Source organism: Rhinopithecus roxellana, chromosome 7, assembly GCF_007565055.1.
Source record: "Rhinopithecus roxellana isolate Shanxi Qingling chromosome 7, ASM756505v1, whole genome shotgun sequence".
NCBI lineage: Eukaryota > Metazoa > Chordata > Mammalia > Primates > Cercopithecidae > Rhinopithecus > Rhinopithecus roxellana.
Window position 1 is genome coordinate 87,485,452 of NC_044555.1, and position 21,989 is coordinate 87,507,440.

General features: G+C 37.0%; 1 protein-coding gene across 8 annotated transcripts in view; it reads left to right on the forward strand.

Annotated features, from left to right (window-relative positions):
• Positions 1 to 21,989, forward strand: part of CNKSR2 (connector enhancer of kinase suppressor of Ras 2) — a 303,713-nt gene that overhangs the window by 226,586 nt on the left and 55,138 nt on the right. For all 8 annotated transcript variants that reach the window (XM_030934668.1, XM_030934669.1, XM_030934670.1 and 5 more), the window contains 4 exons: positions 15,765 to 15,813; positions 16,219 to 16,391; positions 20,443 to 20,516; positions 20,802 to 20,873. In XM_030934668.1, coding sequence (XP_030790528.1) covers positions 15,765 to 15,813; positions 16,219 to 16,391; positions 20,443 to 20,516; positions 20,802 to 20,873 — 368 coding nt within the window. The remainder of the gene's footprint in view (positions 1 to 15,764; positions 15,814 to 16,218; positions 16,392 to 20,442; positions 20,517 to 20,801; positions 20,874 to 21,989) is intronic.

Consider the following 21,989-nt stretch of genomic DNA (forward strand, 5'->3'; position numbering starts at 1 on the left):
ACATCAATCAGGCACCCCAAAATAGCTGTATCTAATATGGCTGGTGATAAGTTATTTCCATACATGGTGGAATTCAAACATAAACTAAGTGATTTTCAATGAATAATCTAGCATTCAGTGTTAAGACTGACACTGATTACAGGTATACATATAATATTTCCTAAAACATCAATAATTAGGTCTCCATTGGTGATCATTAACTGGTTTTCCATTCATTTTTAAATTATGATCATGGAAAGTTATTGTTCTATGAGGCATACTAACAACATGTGGTCCAAATCCCTGATTTTGCAGTTGAGGAAATAGAGGTCAAGAGTAGTTCAGTAGCTTGATCAAAGTCATAGAGCTGGAATATAGACTGAAATATGAACTAGAAGTCAGGTCTCCTGATTCCTACCACAGTGTTGCTGCATTGGTAATGTGTGTTCCTTTCTTGCTGAAAAATAAGCATTCTAAGTGTATCACTCCAACTGATTTATTGAAAATAGACTGAAAGGGTCAAGGGTAAGTGTGAAAGCAGGGAGACAAGATAGGATCTGGTCAATTCAAGTGAGAGATGAGAGTGACTTAACCCTGGGTGTTAAAGTGGAAGTGGTGAAAAGGGGTTGGACTCTGGATATGTTTTGAAGGTAACTGGACAGGATGTGCTGACAGGTTGCATATGAGAAGCCATGACTCATAGCCCGTACCTCAGTGTCCCACACATAGGTGGTGAGTAACTATTCAATTCATGCCTTCGACAGGTAATTGTATGTCACATCCTGTGCTAGGAGCTGAGTATAGAGTGGTGACCTAAACAAATGGTTTTTGCCTTCATAGAACTAATGTAGTAGGTAAAAACCATTCCTTCAGAAAGTGAGCCAAGTAATTTCAAAGCATTGCGTAGTATTGAGGAGTGTATTGGGTGGAAAATGGCATAACACAATGAATCAGCTCAAGAGAGTAAAGAATTAGTCAAAAGGCAGGCTGGATCCATGATTTTCTTATCAGTATTGGCACAGGGTTTTCTAATTGAACTGAGTTCTCTTAATAGGCTTGTATTGAAATGTGATTCCAGTCCCATCTCTGTCTACTTAGGCTGGGCCTTATAATATTATTGTACCTTAATTTCTGTCTCACTTGCAAAATTAAGATGTTAACATGAGCCTTCCTTTCATGCAGATATTATTATAAGTTGCCGAGAAACTTGTGTACCCACAGAGCAATATAACTTGCTAATTAAAATAAAATTGACAAAGCATGAAAATTAGAGATTGATGAGATGTTATTGGTTTGAATTATCTCTGTTGATATAAAAGTGTTTTTCTCACTGGTATCTTTCTGTTTTGGAGAATCCTTTCTTTTCACATAGCAATGTACTTGCATCACCTGTCATGAGAGGTTTTCATAAATGGATGTCTTAGTGCCAGAAGCACTTTTTCTCTCTAATTGTTACTATGACTACATAATATTTACTTGGGAGGCAGTAATGCATGTAGTAGGAGTATAGGTTTTGGGGTTGACAGACCTGGCTTTTAATTTTGACTCTACCCCTACCTGTGTGATCCTGAGCAACTTATTTATGCATTCTGGGTCTCAGTTTCCTCTCCTTAAAATGGGGTTAATGATAACCACTTTACTGATGTATTATAAGGATTTAAATGGATCAATTATATCACTTATAAACACTTATAAATGCTTAATATTGTGCCTGACACATAATAAGCCCTCAGTAAATGATGATTATTTTGAGCTAAGGATGGCAGTTCTTATTTCCCAAGGGTGTTGATTCGTGATAGCCTTCCTGAATATTTTCCAAGTAATCACTTCCATTCTTCCTACCTTACCACTGTATAGGAACAGGAAGACTCACCTTATGGGATCCTGCATAAGAGTCAATCACATCTTTCCTTTAGAATCTGATACATATGACATTCTTTTTGATGGAACATTGACTCTGCCCAGCCTAAGTAGTTTGATTGACCTTCTCTAGATTCTTCCCAATTACTGTTTTGTTGTTCTTATTTGACTGCTAATTTACTGGTTTATATTTATAAAGCATGCTTATTTTTGAGTAAGTGTGGAGCCATTTTCTGTTATACATGTACCCCAATCCTAAAATAAAACTTAAAAAAAAATCAGGTCGACCTGACTGACAGAATCCAGAGCTACCTCATCCCACTCTAATGAAAGACCTACGGTGTGTGCAGTGCCACATCCTTCACCCTGATTGACTCCAAGTTTTTCTTTCATGCACCAGAATGAGGAAGGCCACCAACAACAGCAGACTTAAGTTCTATGCTGTTATTTCTTATAAGTGGAAATTTTTTGACTTAATATTTAGTTCTACTGCCATCTTACCCCACTTCCATATATTTACTTTTTTCTTCCTACATACAATAATTAGAAAGTTAAGAGAAAACATTTTTTGTAAAATATTTAAAATATCGAAGAGTGTTACTTGTTTATTAAAAAAAATATGTGGAAGCAGCTATCATCTATCCCAAGTGTTTCAAATTGTTAAGCACCTTCTTTTCTTATGTATAAGAAAGAAGCTATTGGTTTGACTAGTCACTGAAGAAATCTTGGAACTTTGCAGAAAATTACAGTAAGAGGAAATTGCTATTATTGCAACAAGAGAATACTTTGATTGCAAATTTTTCCATAAGTGTGTCAATTTGCAACTTGAGAAGAATTTAATAGTAGCTGAGCTTTCAAAATGTAACACAGAAACTGATTTTTTTCACAATTAAAATAAGTCCTTCTGATAATTTAAGAATAAGAATGACCCAAATTACCCTCCCCCAACACTTCTCCATCCAAAAGAGTGGGGAATGAAGTTTGAACAGAACATCTGTGGACAGAATGAAAGACAAATGGTCTTTTCAGGCAAATATCTGAAAAAGGGATCTTTCATAGCCAAACAGAATACTGTTGCGTGCATCGCCATGGTTAAGAAGATCAAAAATACTTTCATAATGGCCTTTTATTTTAGCACACTCTATTTTTATGGAAAGAATTATTATTTCAACACATTCATTCATAATTCATATAATTATTAGCATAAATATCTTTTGACACCGATTTAATGTACTTTTGCCAGGCATATTGTGAATTTAAATTTAAACTGTTAAGTGCACTAAGACAATCTCAGTGCAAGTAGTACGAAACGAGATTGGATAAAAGGAAATTTTTCTTATCTACCAAAAGGAATGGCCTATTAAAGAACAGAATTTTCAATAATGTATTATACATGGATTCATAGACTTCTTCAAGTTACAATCAGCTAATTAAGATTACAACCTGTATTCTTTGCTGATGGTTTGTTCAACATCCATTCACATAACCAGTATTTATTGAGTGCCTACTGTGCTAAGTCTTATTCTAGGCAGAGGACAAAGCAATACATAAAACGGGCAGAATTGCCCTTTTTTAATGGAGTTTATATTTGGAGGATGTCCAGGTGTTAAACAAGAAGTGTAAGTATTTAAGATAATGCTACATGCTCAGAGGGGAAACAAAGTTGGGAAAAAGAACAGAAAGTATTGAGGGCAACTGGGATAACAATTTTGGATAGGGAACCTTGGGAAGAATTTACTACAAAGAAAGCCTTTGTGTAATGACCTGAAGGAGTTAAGGGAGTGAGCCACGACAATATCTGGGCAAAAAACATTTCAGACAGAAGAAACTACAAGGGTGAAAGTCTTTAGATGGGACTATACTTAGCATAATCTAGGAACAGCAAAGGTAGCTGGAACAAAATTAGCAAGGGGAGAGCAGTAGGCAAAGATAACAGGGGACCAGATCATGTAGGGCCTTCAAATCATTGAAAGGATATAGGGATTTATTCAGAGTGACATGAGAAACCATTGAAGAGTTTTGCATATAGGAATGGCATGATTTAAATCATGTTTTAACCAGATCACTCTGGCTCTTGTGCTAAAAATTAGAGGCGGCCGGGCTCAGTGGCTCACACCTGTAATCCCAGCACTATGGGAGGCTGAGGCAAGCAGATTACTTGAGCCCAGGAGTTTGAGACCAGCCTGGGCAACATGGCAAAACCCCATCTCTACTAAAAATACAAAAATTAGCTGGGCATGGTGGTGTGCACCTATAGTCCCAGCTACTCAGAAGGCCAAGGTGGGAGGATCACTTGAGCCTGGGAGGCAGAGGTTGCAGTGAGCCAAGATCACGCCGCTGCACTCCAGCCTAGGTGACACAAGACCTTGTCTCAAGACAAATATATATATATATTTATTATAATATATATTATATATGTATATATAATATACATATATATGTAATATATAAATACATATAATATATATACACATATATATGTGTGTGTGTGTATATATATATATATATTAGAGGGGGTAAGAACAGAAGCAGGGAGAACTGTGAGGGGGTATTTCAGTTATTCAGGTGAGAGATTGTGGTGGCTAAGACCAGGGTGGTAATAATAGAGCTAGTGAGAAAAAGTCATATTATAAATACATTCATTGTGAAAACAAAGCTGGTAAAACTTGCTGATGGATTGGCTATGGGGTATAAGAGAAGGAAAAGAGTTAAAGTTGACTCCAAGGTTTTGTACCTGAGCCACTAGGGAGGAAAAAAATGTAATTACTATTTAATAAGATATAGAAGAGTAGGAGAGAAGCAGATTTGGCTGACAAGTGATAGACATCATGAGCTCAGTTTTGTACATATTAAATCCACTCAGTAGGCAGGCTTTAGCTCAATCAAGAAGTCCTGGCTAGTAATATGAATTCTTAAGTTGCTAAAGATCAGAATTTATAGAACATTCTTAGAAAGTTCAAAGAACTTTCACCCAGATGCTCACTATAATAAACAGAAAGTGCTAGTGAAGGCATTAGAAAGATTTTAATAAATGATGGTTTAGAAATAATGAAAATAGGATTTTTTTTACAGAATTGGACTTCAAAAATGCTAACAAGAGAAATCCATTTTTGGTGATCAATAAGCATTACAAGCTTGTGCTTTAAAGTCACATACATACACACCCTCACACTCACCCTACCCTAAACGCATAGCAATAAAGTGAAATAAAAGATATTGTCATGGTCAAAAATGAAATCTAATCTCCAGGTACCAGAAGTAACAAAAATGCTCAGTGATAATTGGGACCTAAAGCCACATATCTTAGGCACCGAGTCCAGAAAAAGGTAGAGATGCCTGAGAGTCTTCTCTAATGAGTATCAGAGAACCAATGGACCTCAGCTATGTCAGGAATCTAAAAATTGATTCACGAGGTGTAACCAACTGGGAAGGCAAGCAGAGCTTCCTCATTCATGAGTAAGGAGGTTAAATAAAGATATGGTTACTGAGAAATAAATAAAGATACAGCTACTTGTATAAAACTGAATTCCTAGGTGTCTACAAGTAACAAAAACAGATACTCAGAACCGTAGGCCATGCCTCTCCCACTTGGATTTCATGGATGGAACTGCAACCCATTGCCACCACTGAAACGACTGGTTAGTGTCCCAAGGAATAGAGGCAGAGACAGCAAAACGCTTAGACAAGAGGGATGAGTGCAAAAAGAAACACCCCCCGAGGAGGAACCTTCCACCCAAGCTAAAATTCCAAAGCATCTAGAGAAAATTAATACTTTTTTTAAAAAGGCAATGAACTAAACAATGAGGTGATTTTCTTCACTAAATGCAAATTACAGGAAAGTCACAAAAGCCCTTAAAATAAATTTTTAAGTACAAACAGGAAGGTTAAAACAGTGCATATTCAAAAGAGCCACTACCAACTAGATATCCTGGAAATGTAAAATATATGAAATAAACACTCTATAGATAAGATAAACTTTAGATTAGGTACAATCAGAGAAAGAATTAGGAAATTGGAAGACAGTAAAATGAATTCCCCTAAAAGGCATCGCAGAAATATGAAAGGATACAAAATAAGAAGGACACACGGAAGATAAATTGAGAGGTACCAACATATGTCTAGAGTTTAAAAAAGGGACTAGTAAAGAAGAACATTTGAAGAGATTTTCAGAATTAAATAACACTTTCAATACAACACAAAAAATGCCAAATAGAGTTGAATTAGATAAATTGTAACCTAGACACATAATAGTGAAACTGCAGAATATTAGGGATAAAGAGAAAAATATTTTAAAAGCTACAGAGAAACTAAAGACAAATTAAAACAAACAAATAACGGTGTAACTACAGATGGCTTAAGAGAAAAAAACATAGATGCCAAAAGAAAATAAAGTAATATATTCAAATTGCTGAGAGAAATTATTTTCAACTCAGATTTCTATACCCAGCCAAGCTATTATTCAAGAGGAAGGATTTTCAAACATTAAAACTAGGAGAGTTTGCCACTCACAGACTGCTGTGAAAGAACTTCTAAAGAATATACTTACTTGAGCATAAACTCGGAAGAAGGATAATCTGAAGCTAATATGAAATATACATGAATGAGATATATTATGAATTTTTACCTCATGAGAAATACACTTATCATGAATGCAGAGATTCTAGGCCTCTTTCATTTCTCAGTTAGTTGTTGTAGCACCTTATATGATCAGCTGTGTTATGAATTATGGTCATATATCTGTTTTTAATGTCTTGCTCTTATTAAATTTGCATAATCTTAAAACTGGAAAAAAATGTGCCAATTAAATTTCTGTCACTGACAATGAATAATTCTATCAGTTCTACTAGAAAAGGCAATACAGGATGATAAATTTGCACCTCAGGGGTGCTTAATAACACTGTGGCTGATGACATAAGGAAAACCCTTTCTGGAGATTATTTACGTCCATTATTTATGAATAATGAACAGCTTCTAATATGTTTGTAAGGGATCTTTTTGAATGTGAGGCTGTTTTGGATGTCCCCAAGACTGCCTACATGTTCAGTGATTTGCTAGAAGAACTCATAGGACTCAACATATAGTTGAACTTACAGCTAGGATTTATTACAGTGAAACATCAGGAACATACAGACAGATCAGTAAGGAAAAAAGACACCTGTGGAATCTAGAGAAATCTGTGTGTAGGCTTCCTGTGCTCTCTCCCTCCCATGATAGGTCACACAGAGCATACTTTCCTCCCAGCAGCTAAAATGTAATCACGTGTGTGCAGTGTTTCTGTCCAGGGAAGCCCGTTAGAGACTCAGTACCCAAAGATATTGAATTGGACATGTAGACATCCTCTGCCTAGCAACTACCAAAATTCCAGACTCCCAGAAGGCAGGTAAGTATTTTGTGCCCCATGTGGGCAAAAAAATCTTATCATTTAGAGAAGCTTCTTATCAGTATAGGGAACTGTTTACCAGCCAAGTTCCTAGATGCCAACCAAGGGCAAATACTGCAAGTAGGCCTTTCTAAGACGGCGACCTCAGGCCTGCTATATTAACTCTTTTCTGCAGAAAGACCTAACTGTATAGTTTTAATAGATTTTCCCATTACTTCCAAAAGCATATAATACAATTAACTTTTTCATTTTAGAAAATGTCAAGCCAATTGGAAAAATAATAAAATCTCTCTTAAGAGAACTTTATTTTAATATTTATAATATCTATAAAAGACATCTAAGGCTTTACTTCTTTGAATGATGAATAAATCTGTATTTAATGTCTAGGAGTTTTCAGGTTTCCAGTGCACTGATTATACTCTGCAGTCATGATCTTTATGGAAATATATTTATAGGAAAAGAAAAGATAATCTTGTTAAAAAGAAAACCTGGAGAGTATAAAATATGTTTCATGTAGATTTTTAGAGTAGACATTCAGGTTCTAAGGAATAGCATGCAAAAAGCATAGAAGGTACATTATATAACCCAATTCTTTCAAGCTATCTGTTATCTATGTAGCTTTCTAAAAACAAACCACCTCCATCTTTGTCATTTTTCAAAATAATGAGCTGTGAAACTATAATGATTACTTGCGGAAATACAAAAGGAAAAAAAACTCAATCAGTAATTTTATCATGTAACCATTTAGGGAAAATAACTATCTGTAAATTAGCTATACTTAAGCACACTAGCCTGAGTTATTATTTGAGTTATTATTTTGAAGCAAAGTGCATTCAAGAAAATCAACATAACAATGGGTTTTATCTTTTATGCTTTCTCTCAAAATTTGTAAATTTCTATAACCATGAGTGCTACAAAGTTTGATATATGTGTACACACACACACACACACATATACCACATACATATATATTTATATTGCTTTAACACTTGGGTGATTATTTCTGGAAAACTTTGTATGTCAGCAAATTATCTGACCCTTATCTTTAGGACTGATACTCATCGGTAATACTATGTTCATTAGACTTGTATAAATCATATATAGAACAAAAATTATTATATAAGTAGAATGTTGTTTAATGAGCAATGATACTAAATAATAAAGTATCACAAAACATGAATTTATTGTGAAAAAAGACCAGCAAATTTTATATAAACAAAATCCAGTTGCCCCTTATAGATATATCTGTGTAAAGAAAAAGAAGAATCTATAACCTGATTTTCATTTTGAAGGAATATCTGTGAATTAAAAGCTCACGTGCTATCTCTGTTCCCTTTTAGCTAGCTAATCATATGAATGTAATTAATCTTATTTTTTTTTTTTTTTTTTTTTTTTGGTTTACAGCGAACTTTTTTTTTTTTTTAATTTTTATTTTATTTTATTTTATTTTTATCAATTCATCATTTATATCATGTATAACTCCCCAATGCAATCCCTCCCTCCTCCCCCCTCCCCCCTCCCCATGATAGGCCCCAGTGCGTGACGTTCCCCTTCCGGAGTCCAAGTGATCTCATTGTTCAGTTCCCACCTATGAGTGAGAACATGCGGTGTTTGGTTTTCTGTTCTTGTGATAGTTTGCTAAGAATGATTGTTTCCAGCTGCATCCATGTCCCTACAAAGGACGCAAACTCATCCTTTTTTATGGCTGCATAGTATTCCATGGTGTATATGTGCCACATTTTCTTAATCCAGTCTGTCACAGATGGACATTTGGGTTGATTCCAAGTCTTTGCTATTGTGAATAGTGCCGCAATAAACATACGTGTGCATGTGTCTTTGTAGTAGAATAATTTATAATCCTTTGGGTATATACCCAGTAGTGGGATGGCTGGGTCATATGGTACATCTAGTTCTAGATCCTTGAGGAATTGCCATACTGTTTTCCATAATGGTTGAACTAGTTTACAATCCCACCGACAGTGTAAAAGTGTTCCTATTTCTCCACATCCTCTCCAACACCTGTTGTTTCCTGACTTCTTAATGATTGCCATTCTAACTGGTGTGAGATGGTATCTCATTGTGGTTTTGATTTGCATTTCTCTGATGGCGAGTGACGATGAGCATTTTTTCATGTGTCTGTTGGCTGTATGAATATCTTCTTTTGAGAAATGTCTGTTCATATCCTTTCCCCACTTTTTGATGGGGTTGTTTGTTTTTTTCTCGTATATTTGTTTGAGTTCTTTGTAGATTCTGGATATTAGCCCTTTGTCAGATGAGTAGGTTGCAAAAATTTTCTCCCATTCTGTAGGTTGCCTGTTCACTCTGATGGTAGTTTCTTTTGCTGTGCAAAAGCTCTTTAGTTTAATTAGATCCCATTTGTCAATTTTTGCTTTTGCTGCCGTTGCTTTTGGCGTTTTAGACATGAAGTCCTTGCCCATGCCTATGTCCTGAATGGTACTACCTAGATTTTCTTCTAGGGTTTTTATGGTATTAGGTCTAACATTTAAGTCTCTAATCCATCTTGAATTAATCTTCGTATAAGGGGTAAGGAAAGGATCCAGTTTCAGCTTTCTACTTATGGCTAGCCAATTTTCCCAGCACCATTTATGAAATAGGGAATCCTTTCCCCATTTCTTGTTTCTCTCAGGTTTGTCAAAGATCAGATGGCTGTAGATGTGCGGTATTATTTCTGAGGACTCTGTTCTGTTCCATTGGTCTATATCTCTGTTTTGGTACCAGTACCATGCTGTTTTGGTTACTGTAGCCTTGTAGTATAGTTTGAAGTCAGGTAGCGTGACGCCTCCAGCTTTGTCCTTTTGACTTAGGATTGTCTTGGCAATGCGGGCTCTTTTTTGGTTCCATATGAACTTTAAAGCAGTTTTTTCCAATTCTGTGAAGAAACTCATTGGTAGCTTGATGGGGATGGCATTGAATCTATAAATAACCTTGGGCAGTATGGCCATTTTCACGATATTGATTCTTCCTATCCATGAGCATGGTATGTTCTTCCATTTGTTTGTGTCCTCTTTGATTTCACTGAGCAGTGGTTTGTAGTTCTCCTTGAAGAGGTCCTTTACATCCCTTGTAAGCTGGATTCCTAGGTATTTGATTCTCTTTGAAGCAATTGTGAATGGAAGTTCATTCCTGATTTGGCTCTCTGCTTGTCTGTTACTGGTGTATAAGAATGCTTGTGATTTTTGCACATTAATTTTGTATCCTGAGACTTTGCTGAAGTTGCTTATCAGCTTAAGGAGATTTTGGGCTGAGACGATGGGGTTTTCTAAATATACAATCATGTCATCTGCAAACAGGGACAATTTGACTTCTTCTTTTCCTAACTGGATACCCTTGATTTCTTTCTCTTGCCTGATTGCCCTAGCCAGAACTTCCAGCACTATGTTGAATAGGAGTGGTGAGAGAGGGCATCCCTGTCGTGCCAGTTTTCAAAGGGAATTTTTCCAGTTTTTGCCCATTCAGTATGATATTAGCTGTGGGTTTGTCATAAATGGCTCTTATTATTTTGAGATACGTTCCATCAATACCGAATTTATTGAGCGTTTTTAGCATGAAGGGCTGTTGAATTTTGTCAAAAGCCTTTTCTGCATCTATTGAGACAATCATGTGGTTCTTGTCTTTGGTTCTGTTTATATGCTGGATTACGTTTATTGATTTGCGAATGTTGAACCAGCCTTGCATCCCAGGGATGAAGCCCACTTGATCATGGTGGATAAGCTTTTTGATGTGCTGCTGAATCCGGTTTGCCAGTATTTTATTGAGAATTTTTGCATCAATGTTCATCAGGGATATTGGTCTAAAATTCTCTTTTTTTGTTGTGTCTCTGCCAGGCTTTGGTATCAGGATGATGTTGGCCTCATAAAATGAGTTAGGGAGGATTCCCTCTTTTTCTATTGATTGGAATAGTTTCAGAAGGAATGGTACCAGCTCCTCCTTGTACCTCTGGTAGAATTCAGCTGTGAATCCATCTGGTCCTGGACTTTTTTTGGTGGGTAGGCTATTAATTGTTGCCTCAATTTCAGAGCCTGCTATTGGTCTATTCAGGGATTCAACTTCTTCCTGGTTTAGCCTTGGGAGAGTGTAAGTGTCCAGGAAATTATCCATTTCTTCTAGATTTTCTAGTTGATTTGCGTAGAGGCGTTTATAGTATTCTCTGATGGTAGTTTGTATTTCTGTGGGGTCAGTGGTGATATCCCCTTTATCATTTTTTATTGCATCTATTTGATTCCTCTCTCTTTTCTTCTTTATTAGCCTTGCTAGCGGTCTGTCAATTTTGTTGATCTTTTCAAAAAACCAACTCCTGGATTCATTGATTTTTTGGAGGGTTTTTTGTGTCTCTATCTCCTTCAGTTCTGCTCTGATCTTAGTTATTTCTTGCCTCCTGCTAGCTTTTGAATGTGTTTGCTCTTGCCTCTCTAGTTCTTTTAATTGTGATGTTAGAGTGTCAATTTTAGATCTTTCCTGCTTTCTCTTGTGGGCATTTAGTGCTATAAATTTCCCTCTACACACTGCTTGAAATGTGTCCCAGAGATTCTGGTATGTTGTATCTTTGTTCTCATTGGTTTCAAAGAACATCTTTATTTCCGCTTTCATTTCGTTATGTACCCAGTAGTCATTCAGGAGCAGGTTGTTCAGTTTCCATGTAGTTGAGCGGTTTTGATTGAGTTTCTTAGTCCTGAGTTCTAGTTTGATTGCACTGTGGTCTGAGAGACAGTTTGTTATAATTTCTGTTCTTTTACATTTGCTGAGGAGTGCTTTACTTCCAATTATGTGGTCAATTTTGGAATAAGTGCGATGTGGTGCTGAGAAGAATGTATATTCTGTTGATTTGGGGTGGAGAGTTCTATAGATGTCTATTAGGTCCGCTTGGTGCAGAGATGAGTTCAATTCCTGGATATCCTTGTTAACTTTCTGTCTCGTTGATCTGTCTAATGTTGACAGCGGCGTGTTGAAGTCTCCCATTATTATTGTATGGGAGTCTAAGTCTCTTTGTAAGTCCCTAAGGACTTGCTTTATGAATCTGGGTGCTCCTGTATTGGGTGCATATATATTTAGGAGAGTTAGCTCTTCCTGTTGAATTGATCCCTTTACCATTATGTAATGGCCTTCTTTGTCTCTTTTGATCTTTGATGGTTTAAAGTCTGTTTTATCAGAGACAAGGATTGCAACCCCTGCTTTTTTTTGTTCTCCATTTGCTTGGTAGATCTTCCTCCATCCCTTTATTTTGAGCCTATGTATGTCTCTGCATGTGAGATGGGTCTCCTGAATACAGCAGACTGATGGGTCTTGACTCTTTATCCAGTTTGCCAGTCTGTGTCTTTTAATTGGAGCATTTAGTCCATTAACATTTAAGGTTAATATTGTTATGTGTGAACTTGATCCTGCCATTAGATATTAACTGGTTATTTTGCTCGTTAGTTGATGCAGTTTCTTCCTAGCCTCGATGGTCTTTACATTTTGGCATGTTTTTGCGATGGCTGGTACCGGTTGTTCCTTTCCATGTTTAGGGCTTCCTTCAGGGTCTCTTGTAAGGCAGGCCTGGTGGTGACAAAATCTCTAAGCATTTGCTTATCTGTAAAGGATTTTATTTCTCCTTCACTTATGAAACTTAGTTTGGCTGGATATGAAATTCTGGGTTTAAAATTCTTTTCTTTAAGAATGTTGAATATTGGCCCCCACTCTCTTCTGGCTTGTAGAGTTTCTGCCGAGAGATCTGCTGTTAGTCTGATGGGCTTCCCTTTGTGGGTAACCCGACCTTTCTCTCTGGCTGCCCTTAAGATTTTTTCCTTCATTTCAACTTTGGTGAATCTGGCAATTATGTGTCTTGGAGTTGCTCTTCTGGAGGAGTATCTTTGTGGCGTTCTCTGTATTTCCTGAATTTGAATGTTGGCCTGCCCTACTAGGTTGGGGAAGTTCTCCTGGATGATTTCCTGAAGAGTGTTTTCCAACTTGGTTCCATTTTCCCCCTCACTTTCAGGCACCCCAATCAGGCGTAGATTTGGTCTTTTTACGTAATCCCATACTTCTTGCAGGCTTTGCTCATTTCTTTTTCTTCTTTTTTCTTTTGGTTTCTCTTCTCGCTTCATTTCATTAATTTGATCTTCAATCGCTGATACTCTTTCTTCCAGTTGATCGAGTCGGTTACTGAAGCTTGTGCATTTGTCACGTATTTCTCGTTCATGGTTTTCATCTCTGTCATTTCGTTTATGATCTTCTCTGCATTAATTAGTCTAGCTGTCAATTCTTCCACTCTTTTTTCAAGATTTTTAGTTTCTTTGCGCTGGGTACGTAATTCCTCCTTTAGCTCTGATAAGTTTGATAGACTGAAGCCTTCTTCTCTCCTCTCGTCCAAGTCATTCTCTGACCAGCTTTGATCCGTTGCTGGCGATGGGCTGCGCTCCTTTGCAGGGGGAGATGCGCTCTTATTTTTTGAATTTCCAGCTTTTCTGCCCTGCTTCTTCCCCATCTTTGTGGTTTTATCTGTCTCTGGTCTTTGATGGTGGTGACGTACTGATGCGGTTTTGGTATAGGTGTCCTTCCTGTTTGATAGTTTTCCTTCTGACAGTCAAAAGGACTGTCTGTTGGTCTGTTGGAGATTGCTTGAGGTCCACTCCAGACCCTGTTTGCCTGGGTATCAGCAGCAGAGGTTGCCGAAGATAGAATATTGCTGAACAGCGAGTGTACCTGTCTGATTCTTCCTTTGGAAGTTTCCTCTCAGGGGTGTACTCCACCCTGTGAGGTGTGGGGTGTCAGACTGCCCCTAGTGGGGGATTTCTCCCAGCTAGGCTACTCAGGGGTCAGGGACACACCTGAGCAGGCAGTCTGTCCGTTCTCAGATCTCAACCTCCGCGTTGGGAGATCCACGGCTCTCCCCAAAGCTGTCAGACAGAGTCGTTCGCGTCTGCACCGGCTCCTGCTACTTCCCCTGTTGGTCTTCAGCTGTGCGCTGTCCCCAGAGGTGGAGACTACAGAGACAGGCAGGCTTCCTTGAGCTGCTGTGAGCTCCACCCAGTTCGAGCTTCCCAGCGGCTTTGTTTACCTACTTAAGCCTCAGCAATGGCGGGCGCCCCTCCCCCAGCCTCGCTGCTGCCTTGCGGATAGATCGCGGCAGACTGCTGTGTTAGCAGTGAGGGAGGCTTCGTGGGCGTGGGACCCTCCCGGCCAGGTGTGGGATATATTCTGGTGTGCCTGTATGCTTACAGCGCAGTATTGGGGTGGGAGTTACCCGATTTTCCAGGTGTTGTGTGTCTCAGTTCCCCTGGCTAGGAAAACGGATCCCCTTCCCCCTTGCGCTTCCAGGTGAGGCGATGCCTCGCCCTGCTTCAGCTCTCGCTGGTCAGGCTGCAGCAGCTGACCAGCACCGATTGTCCGGCACTCCCTAGTGAGATGACCCCAGTACCTCAGTTGAAAATGCAGAAATCACCGGTCTTCTGTGTTGCTTGCGCTGGGAGTTGGATACTGGAGCTGTTCCTATTCGGCCATCTTGCTCCGCCCCCTACAGCGAACTCTTAAACAACCAATTAATCTTATTATACCGGTGAATAATATGGCTTAGTAGACTAACTGGAGCCAGTGATGTGTAGTCATTAATTGAAAGTTAGACCAATCAATATAGTTGTGGGTTTTTCTCTAGACATATCAAGCTGTTCAGGTACTTAGCATGGAGTGAACAGACAGGTAGGTTTAACTGGGATGGATGTTTAGCTCGGCAAGTATGATGCAGAGAGCATGGTCAAGGGAACGATTATAATGGTATCCCATGGAAACAAAGAGGAAAGAAATACAGGCACAAGAGGGTAGTAAGGTCAATGAACTGGATGCCTCAATGAAGTGTTTTTTTAAATGATGACATGAGGGTATTAGACTATGTAAACCATATGTATTACATACAGTGGCTGAAGTGTGCTTAAGATATCAAACATATGATCATGGGGGTGGGTTGCTGAGGAGTGGGGAAGTAAAGGTTATTAGAACTGAGGAACCAGGGTGCTGACATCATCTACGTGAAGATTAGTCACCAATAGTAGTGACAGAAGTAGGCATTAGAAGAAAATATTGTTCCAAGTGCTGAAATATTTAGGGACTAAGGAAGTAGGAGATCAGTAGGTGGTGGTGGCTTATGTAATAGAATGAACTTCATGTGAACAAGGCATAATCATGTTTTCTTGCTTACTTTGTTAGATTTTGTGAGGCTCAAATGAGATACTGTCTGACAAAACACAGTATATCCCTGAAAAGGTACAAAGTAGTGTGTGTGTATAAAAGCCTTTAGTTTTACCAAATGCTTTATGCCCTGATTTCTCTGCCTACAAAACACAGGTAAATATAATATCCTTTCCTGCTTCACAGGAGATTAGGCAGTTAAGTGACATGATGTATACGAATTTGTTTTGAGGCTTTGCAGGGAAAAAGTACTTCCTCTAACAGGGTTTAGAGTCATCATTTGGCTCTTGAGAGTTCTGTGTAGCATGCTGGTCCTCTGGATCACACCCTGAGTATCAGCTAACATTCTTTTTATCTTTGATTTCAGACATTTCAGCAGTCCTCACTGCAGCACAAATCAAAGAAGAAAAACAAAGGTAAGAAAAGGAAATGAAACCTTTACCTGCTTATTTTGCTCTTTGATAATCCCCAGCACACTTCATCCATGCCCTCTTTCTTGCCTGAGCCCAGTGTGGTTTAGAAGAGCACAACCCCCTAGTGTGAAAGCTGCCAGCTTCTTCTTCAATTCAATTATAATACAAGGTACCTTTTACAACAAATGATCTCAATAAGTTTTGAGACTGGTGTTACATATTTCTGATTAAGATGTGTGTCACTTATGTGAGGGAAAAATATTAAAGATTTTTATATTTTTCTAGTCTAATACAATATAAAAAGAATTTTTAAGGTTGTGAAGTACTCATACTTCTTTTTGGTATCTATAGATTAATCCTCTAGTTTCATATCTTTTACAAAATTGAAAGAGCATTTCCACCCTTTAGGTCCTATAGCAGGCAAGAGCAAAAGACGAATTTCTTGCAAAGATCTTGGCCGTGGTGACTGTGAAGGCTGGCTTTGGAAAAAGAAAGATGCAAAGAGTTATTTTTCACAGAAATGGAAGAAATATTGGTTTGTCCTAAAGGATGCATCCCTTTATTGGTACATTAATGAGGAGGTAAGATAAAGCACATTTTGTTTTCTCGTCCATTCTCTATCTTTAATCATTTTGAGGCTTATATTTTAAAATCATATAATCACCTTAAGGCCAATTCAGTAGACTTCTGCTCGGTATTTTTCAATCCACCCTCTTAAAACGATTGCATGTTGGGGTTCTAGAAAGATAGATGTCTCAATTATGCTAATATAGCAACATATCTGAAACACAGATAAAGTGTAGTAAAATTCTGTATATCTAAATAAAAATGCTAAGCTAATCCAAGCAGTAGCTTAACTAAAAGGATTACATATGGAAATCTGACATTAATTTTTAAATGTCTTGCTTTTGTTCAAAATTGTACACTTTTTTCTGTTTTTTTCTCTTTTTTAGAAGTGGGGAAGGGGAAGCCCTTTACTAATTTAAGCAAACTAATGTCACCTGAATTTATTTCCATTTTCTTTAAAAATGATCTAGTAGACTAGTTTTGAAAATCTGCAAGTATTCATTTCATTTGGCCCAATGAGGGGTATATATATAATACATTTAAATTATCCTTATGATTTTCTGGGGGGTTTTAGTACAACAGATTTAATCCAGAGTAGTCATATCAAAACTTATTACATATCTTGACAGATATGCCAAAAGCATTTGTTGATATTCCCTTTATTCTGCACTTGCTTTTATTCCTTTGCTATAGCCATCTATTAGTTCACTTTATTAGTTTTTTAAAACAATGATTTCTGCTATTACCTTATTTTATAAAAAATGTACATGGTTTAATGTAGTTTGCTGGGTGAATAGTCCAATACTATTATGTTAAGACATTCATCAATTTGCATTTGAATATTGTTGAAATATAATTTAACAACATTATTATGCCTATGATTATAACACATAATATCTAGATAATTTTATGTTCCTTAGACAGGTTATAATATAATGTTATGTTGTGTTTAAGAGTAGACTCAGAAATCACACCACCTGAGTTACTGTGCCATAGTTTCTTCATCTGCAAAATGGGAGTAATAATAATGCTTATCACTGGACTACCATATGGATGAAATGAATCAATGCCTGGCACATACTAAGTGTTCAATAAACATATGGTAGGCCGGGCCCAGTGGCTTACACCTGTAATGACAGCACTTTGGGAGGTTGAGGCGGGAGGATCACTTGAGCTCAGGAGCTTGAAACCAGCCTGGGTAACATAGTGAGACCCTGTCTCTACAAAAAATTTAAAAATTAGCCAAGCGTGGTGGTGCACGTCTGTAGTCCCAGCTACTTGAGAGGCTGAGGCAGGAGGATTGCTTGAGCCAGGGAGGTTGAGGCTGCAGTGAGCCATGATTGCACCACTGCACTCAGAGCAAGACCCTATCTCCAAAAAATATGTGTGCTATTAGTAACATTTTTCAAAGGGACCTCTCATTTTATTTATAAAATCTTGAATTAATATTTTTCTATTTAATGTAAATGTCTATATCACCTATATAAAACTATTTGGTTGTTTTCTGTACTTTTGACATTTTTGTGGCAAATCACACAATTACCTACAATATCCTCTGCTTCGCTAAGTGTGTCGTATCTTAAATATAGGAAACAAACCATAATTTTACCTACAGTTTCGTTTAATAGATATATATTAAATACTTTTTATATGCCAATCAAGTGTTATCAAGATATAGTATCTCTATGTTTCTCTTTATTGTAAGGTCCCTTGCAGGTTTATCTGCCATATACTAGATTATATGCTATCTTTCAAAGTTTAAGTGGTGAAAAACTGTGGCCCCTTTTTGTTGAACTAAGTTTCATTCAGCAAGTTATTGTTACTGTTTGCCTTGTGAGAGATGAGTGAAGAATTCTACAGTATACATTGCAAGAAATACCTTTAGTATGATAATATTTTAGGAGAAATGTAAAAATCCCTCATCACATCATTATGAGGAGATAATAACTACCTCAAAATATTTTAAATTGTTCAAAATTTTAAATGTTTACATTATGACTGTCAAGGGTAACACAACATAGAAATTAAAGTTGGGAAAAGGATTTAAAAATATTGTCTTGGCTGGGCGCAGTGGCTCACGCCTGTAATCCTAGCACTTTGGGAGGCCAAGGCAGGCAGATCACGAGGTCAGGAGATCGAGACCATCCTGGCTAACACGGTGAAACCCCGTCTCTGCTAAAAATACAAAAAATTAGCTGGGCATTGTCGTGGGTGCCTGTAGTCGCAGCTACTTGGGAGGCTGAGACAGGAGAATGGCGTGAACCCAGGAGGCAGAGCTTGCTGTGAGCCAAGATAGCGCCACCGCACTCCAGCCTGGGCGACAGAGCAAGACTCCGTCTCAAAAAATATATAAAATAAAAAAATAAATTGTCCTTACTCCAAGATTGGAATAAAAAATATTCAAATATTGAAAAAGTTTAATACTACTCTTTTTCATAACACACACATTCAGTCACCGTCAGTAGCATCGGATTTTTGTTTTGCATGGATGCTTAGCAGTGAAAGCATTCATACAAATATACACTCTAAAAGAATCGAGAATCTCTTTTTTTTTCTCTGTAATAGTGGATGGGAGTATAATCTCATTTGAACTTGATATATAAGGAGCTATGGATATAGCACAGATCAAATAAAAGAGTAAAACTCAGAGGAGCTTGATCATGAGCAGGAGAAGGGATACAATGATTAAAGCATTTAGCAAAAGATAGTTTTAGCTTAGTTGGGATAACTCGTATCTAACTTAATAGTTTAGATAATTCTTCTATCTTGTTTTTCCATCCAGCGTTAGAGAGAGGAGGATTTTATGGATTTTATTCCATTTTCCAGGTGAAAAATGACCTTTATATATATAGCACGTACCCCAAGCCAGATATTTGAAAGTCAAATTGACCTATTTCATTTGTAAACTCTTGAATGCACAAAATAATTGTTATAAGATGCTGACGAGCTTGCAGAGAAGACAGGAATACTTGTACACTGTTGGTGGGAGTATAAATTAGTTCAGCCATTGTGGAAAGCATTGTGACAATTCCTCAAAGACCTAAAAGCAGAACTACCATTCCACCCAGCAATCCCATTACTGGGTATATACTTAGAGGAATATACATCTTTCTACCATAAAGACACATGCACGTGAATGTTCATTGCAGCACTATTCATGATAGTAAAGACATGAATCAACCTAAATGCATATCAATGACAGATTGGATAAAGAAAATGTGGTACATATACACCATGGAATACTATGCAGCCATAAAAAGAATGAGATTATGTCTTTTGCAGGAACGTGGATGAAGCTAGAGGCTATTATCTTTTGCAAATAAATGTAGGAACAGAAAACCAAATACCACATGTTCTCACTTATATGTGAGAACTGAATGATGAGAACTCAATGCACACAAAGAAAGGAACAGCAGACACTGGGGTCTACTTGAGGGGGGTGGATGAGATGAGGGAGAGGAGCAGAAAAAATAACTATTGGGTACCAGGATTAGTGCCTGGGTGATGAAATAATCTGTACAACAAACCCCTGTGACACACATTTACTTGTATAACAAAACTTCATGTATACCCCTGAACCTAAAAGTTAAAAATAATTAAATAAAAGATCATTGTTATATAATTAGAGAAAATCAAGTTTGATAAGAGATTTGTTGGAGGAAAATTGAATCAGTAAACATCCCTATATTTTACATCTGAACATTACGAATAATAGAAAATTGTGAATTACAAAAGTGGACTACATTTATTTTATATGTACCAGAAAATAAGTTATAAAACACATTCCACTTTGAGAATTAAAGAATTTTCCATTCTCATTTTAATATGAAAAACATTTTTTAGAAGTTCTATGCATATTTTTATTAGTAGTATTCCAAGTGTTCAAAATATATCTTCAATTTATGGAATACAACAGGTAAGAGGTAATTCTTATCTCTAAAATGTCAAATTTAAAGAATTAAAGGAACAGACTTATTAGTACAGATATTTAAGCCATAGTTATAGAGTATCATTACCTTCACACCTTTGTATATAATAACCTAACCAAGAGTCTTGCCACTTTAGGATGAAAAAGCAGAAGGATTCATCAGTTTGCCTGAATTTAAAATTGATAGAGCCAGTGAATGCCGCAAAAAATAGTAAGTTGATTTTATTTGGGAAGAGGGAACGATAGCTTTTTTTCTTTTTTTTTTTTAATTTCCAGCTTTTAAATTATAGGTTGCTCATTTAATGCTTTCACATTGAGGTAATAAGAAAGCAGTTTTGTGGGCAGAAAATTGAACTTTTTACTGATTTCTGTCACCATGATAGAAGCATTATATATGTGAACTCGGGTTAGATGTTGAGGTAATTGTGCTCATCAGAAATATTTGGTTCAAACTTATTTCCCCATTGTAATAAATGTGCTTTGTTTCCTTTTGCAGTGCATTCAAAGCCTGTCATCCTAAAATCAAAAGCTTTTATTTTGCTGCTGAACATCTTGATGATATGAACAGGTAAATTATTTCAGAATATGTAGAAGGTCAGTGAGGCCTAGAATTCTAAATTTTCTACAGTAATGCTTACAGAATAATATCACTGAAGTTTTTAGATCGATCATTTTAAAATAAAATGGACCCAGACTAGCTCCATGCAGCCATATCTAATTTTAAAGAACATCATTTAAAAAGTCAAAATAAACTTGTTAAATATTTTTGTCAAGTTTACCAAAAAGGTAATAGAGACCATATACAGACCCCAAAAATCTACCACCAAAAAAAGGGGATTTTTTTAAAGTTCATCTCAAAAATATGTCTTAAAATTTACTCCCAGATGGAGGAAAAAGAGATGTCTACAAAAAAAGCTGACTTTTTCAAGTACTGAGTATTTTCGACAGAATATTCATCTCAATAATTCAGGCCTAAGAAAAATTAGTATTTCTTGCTGTCACTTTTCATCTTTCACCTGACAGGGCCATACAACCAACAAATCAGATGGCTCAATGGTTATTTGGTGGCTCAGGGAAAACCTATATGTATATATTTTTTTCTTTTCTCATCACCTACCACATTCTGCTTCATGTTAATACTTTGGCTTTTATGAATTTTGTGCTTTCTTCCTTTCTCTTTCCTTTCCCCTCTTCCTTTTCTAGAATTACAGAAATTGAGTTTAAGATTAAAAATTTTTCCCCTTTCTATAACTTACTAGCCAGTACATATTACAAATATAACCTGCCTTCAGTTAGGGAGAGGCAGCATAACATCATGGTCAGGAACATGGACTTTGCAACCAGACTCTCTAAATCCCAGCTCTACCACTTACTAGCTGTACAACCTTGGACAAAGAACACGACCTCTTCATTCCAATATAGTATTGTCCAATCTATACAAGAGGTAGGTGGGGATAATAATCAGCCCAATCTCAGCTCTATACTGATTAGCTGTGAGACTTTGGGCAAGAAACTAAACCTCTCTATGCTGAGGTATTGGCCCTTTAATGAAGTGAAAATAATAATGACACCTATCAGTAAGAGTTTTATAAGGAGTAAATAAGCATACATGAAGGACTTAGAACAGTGCCTGCTAAATTATAAGTGCTATATAAATGTTTACTATTAATATATATTCCTTTTA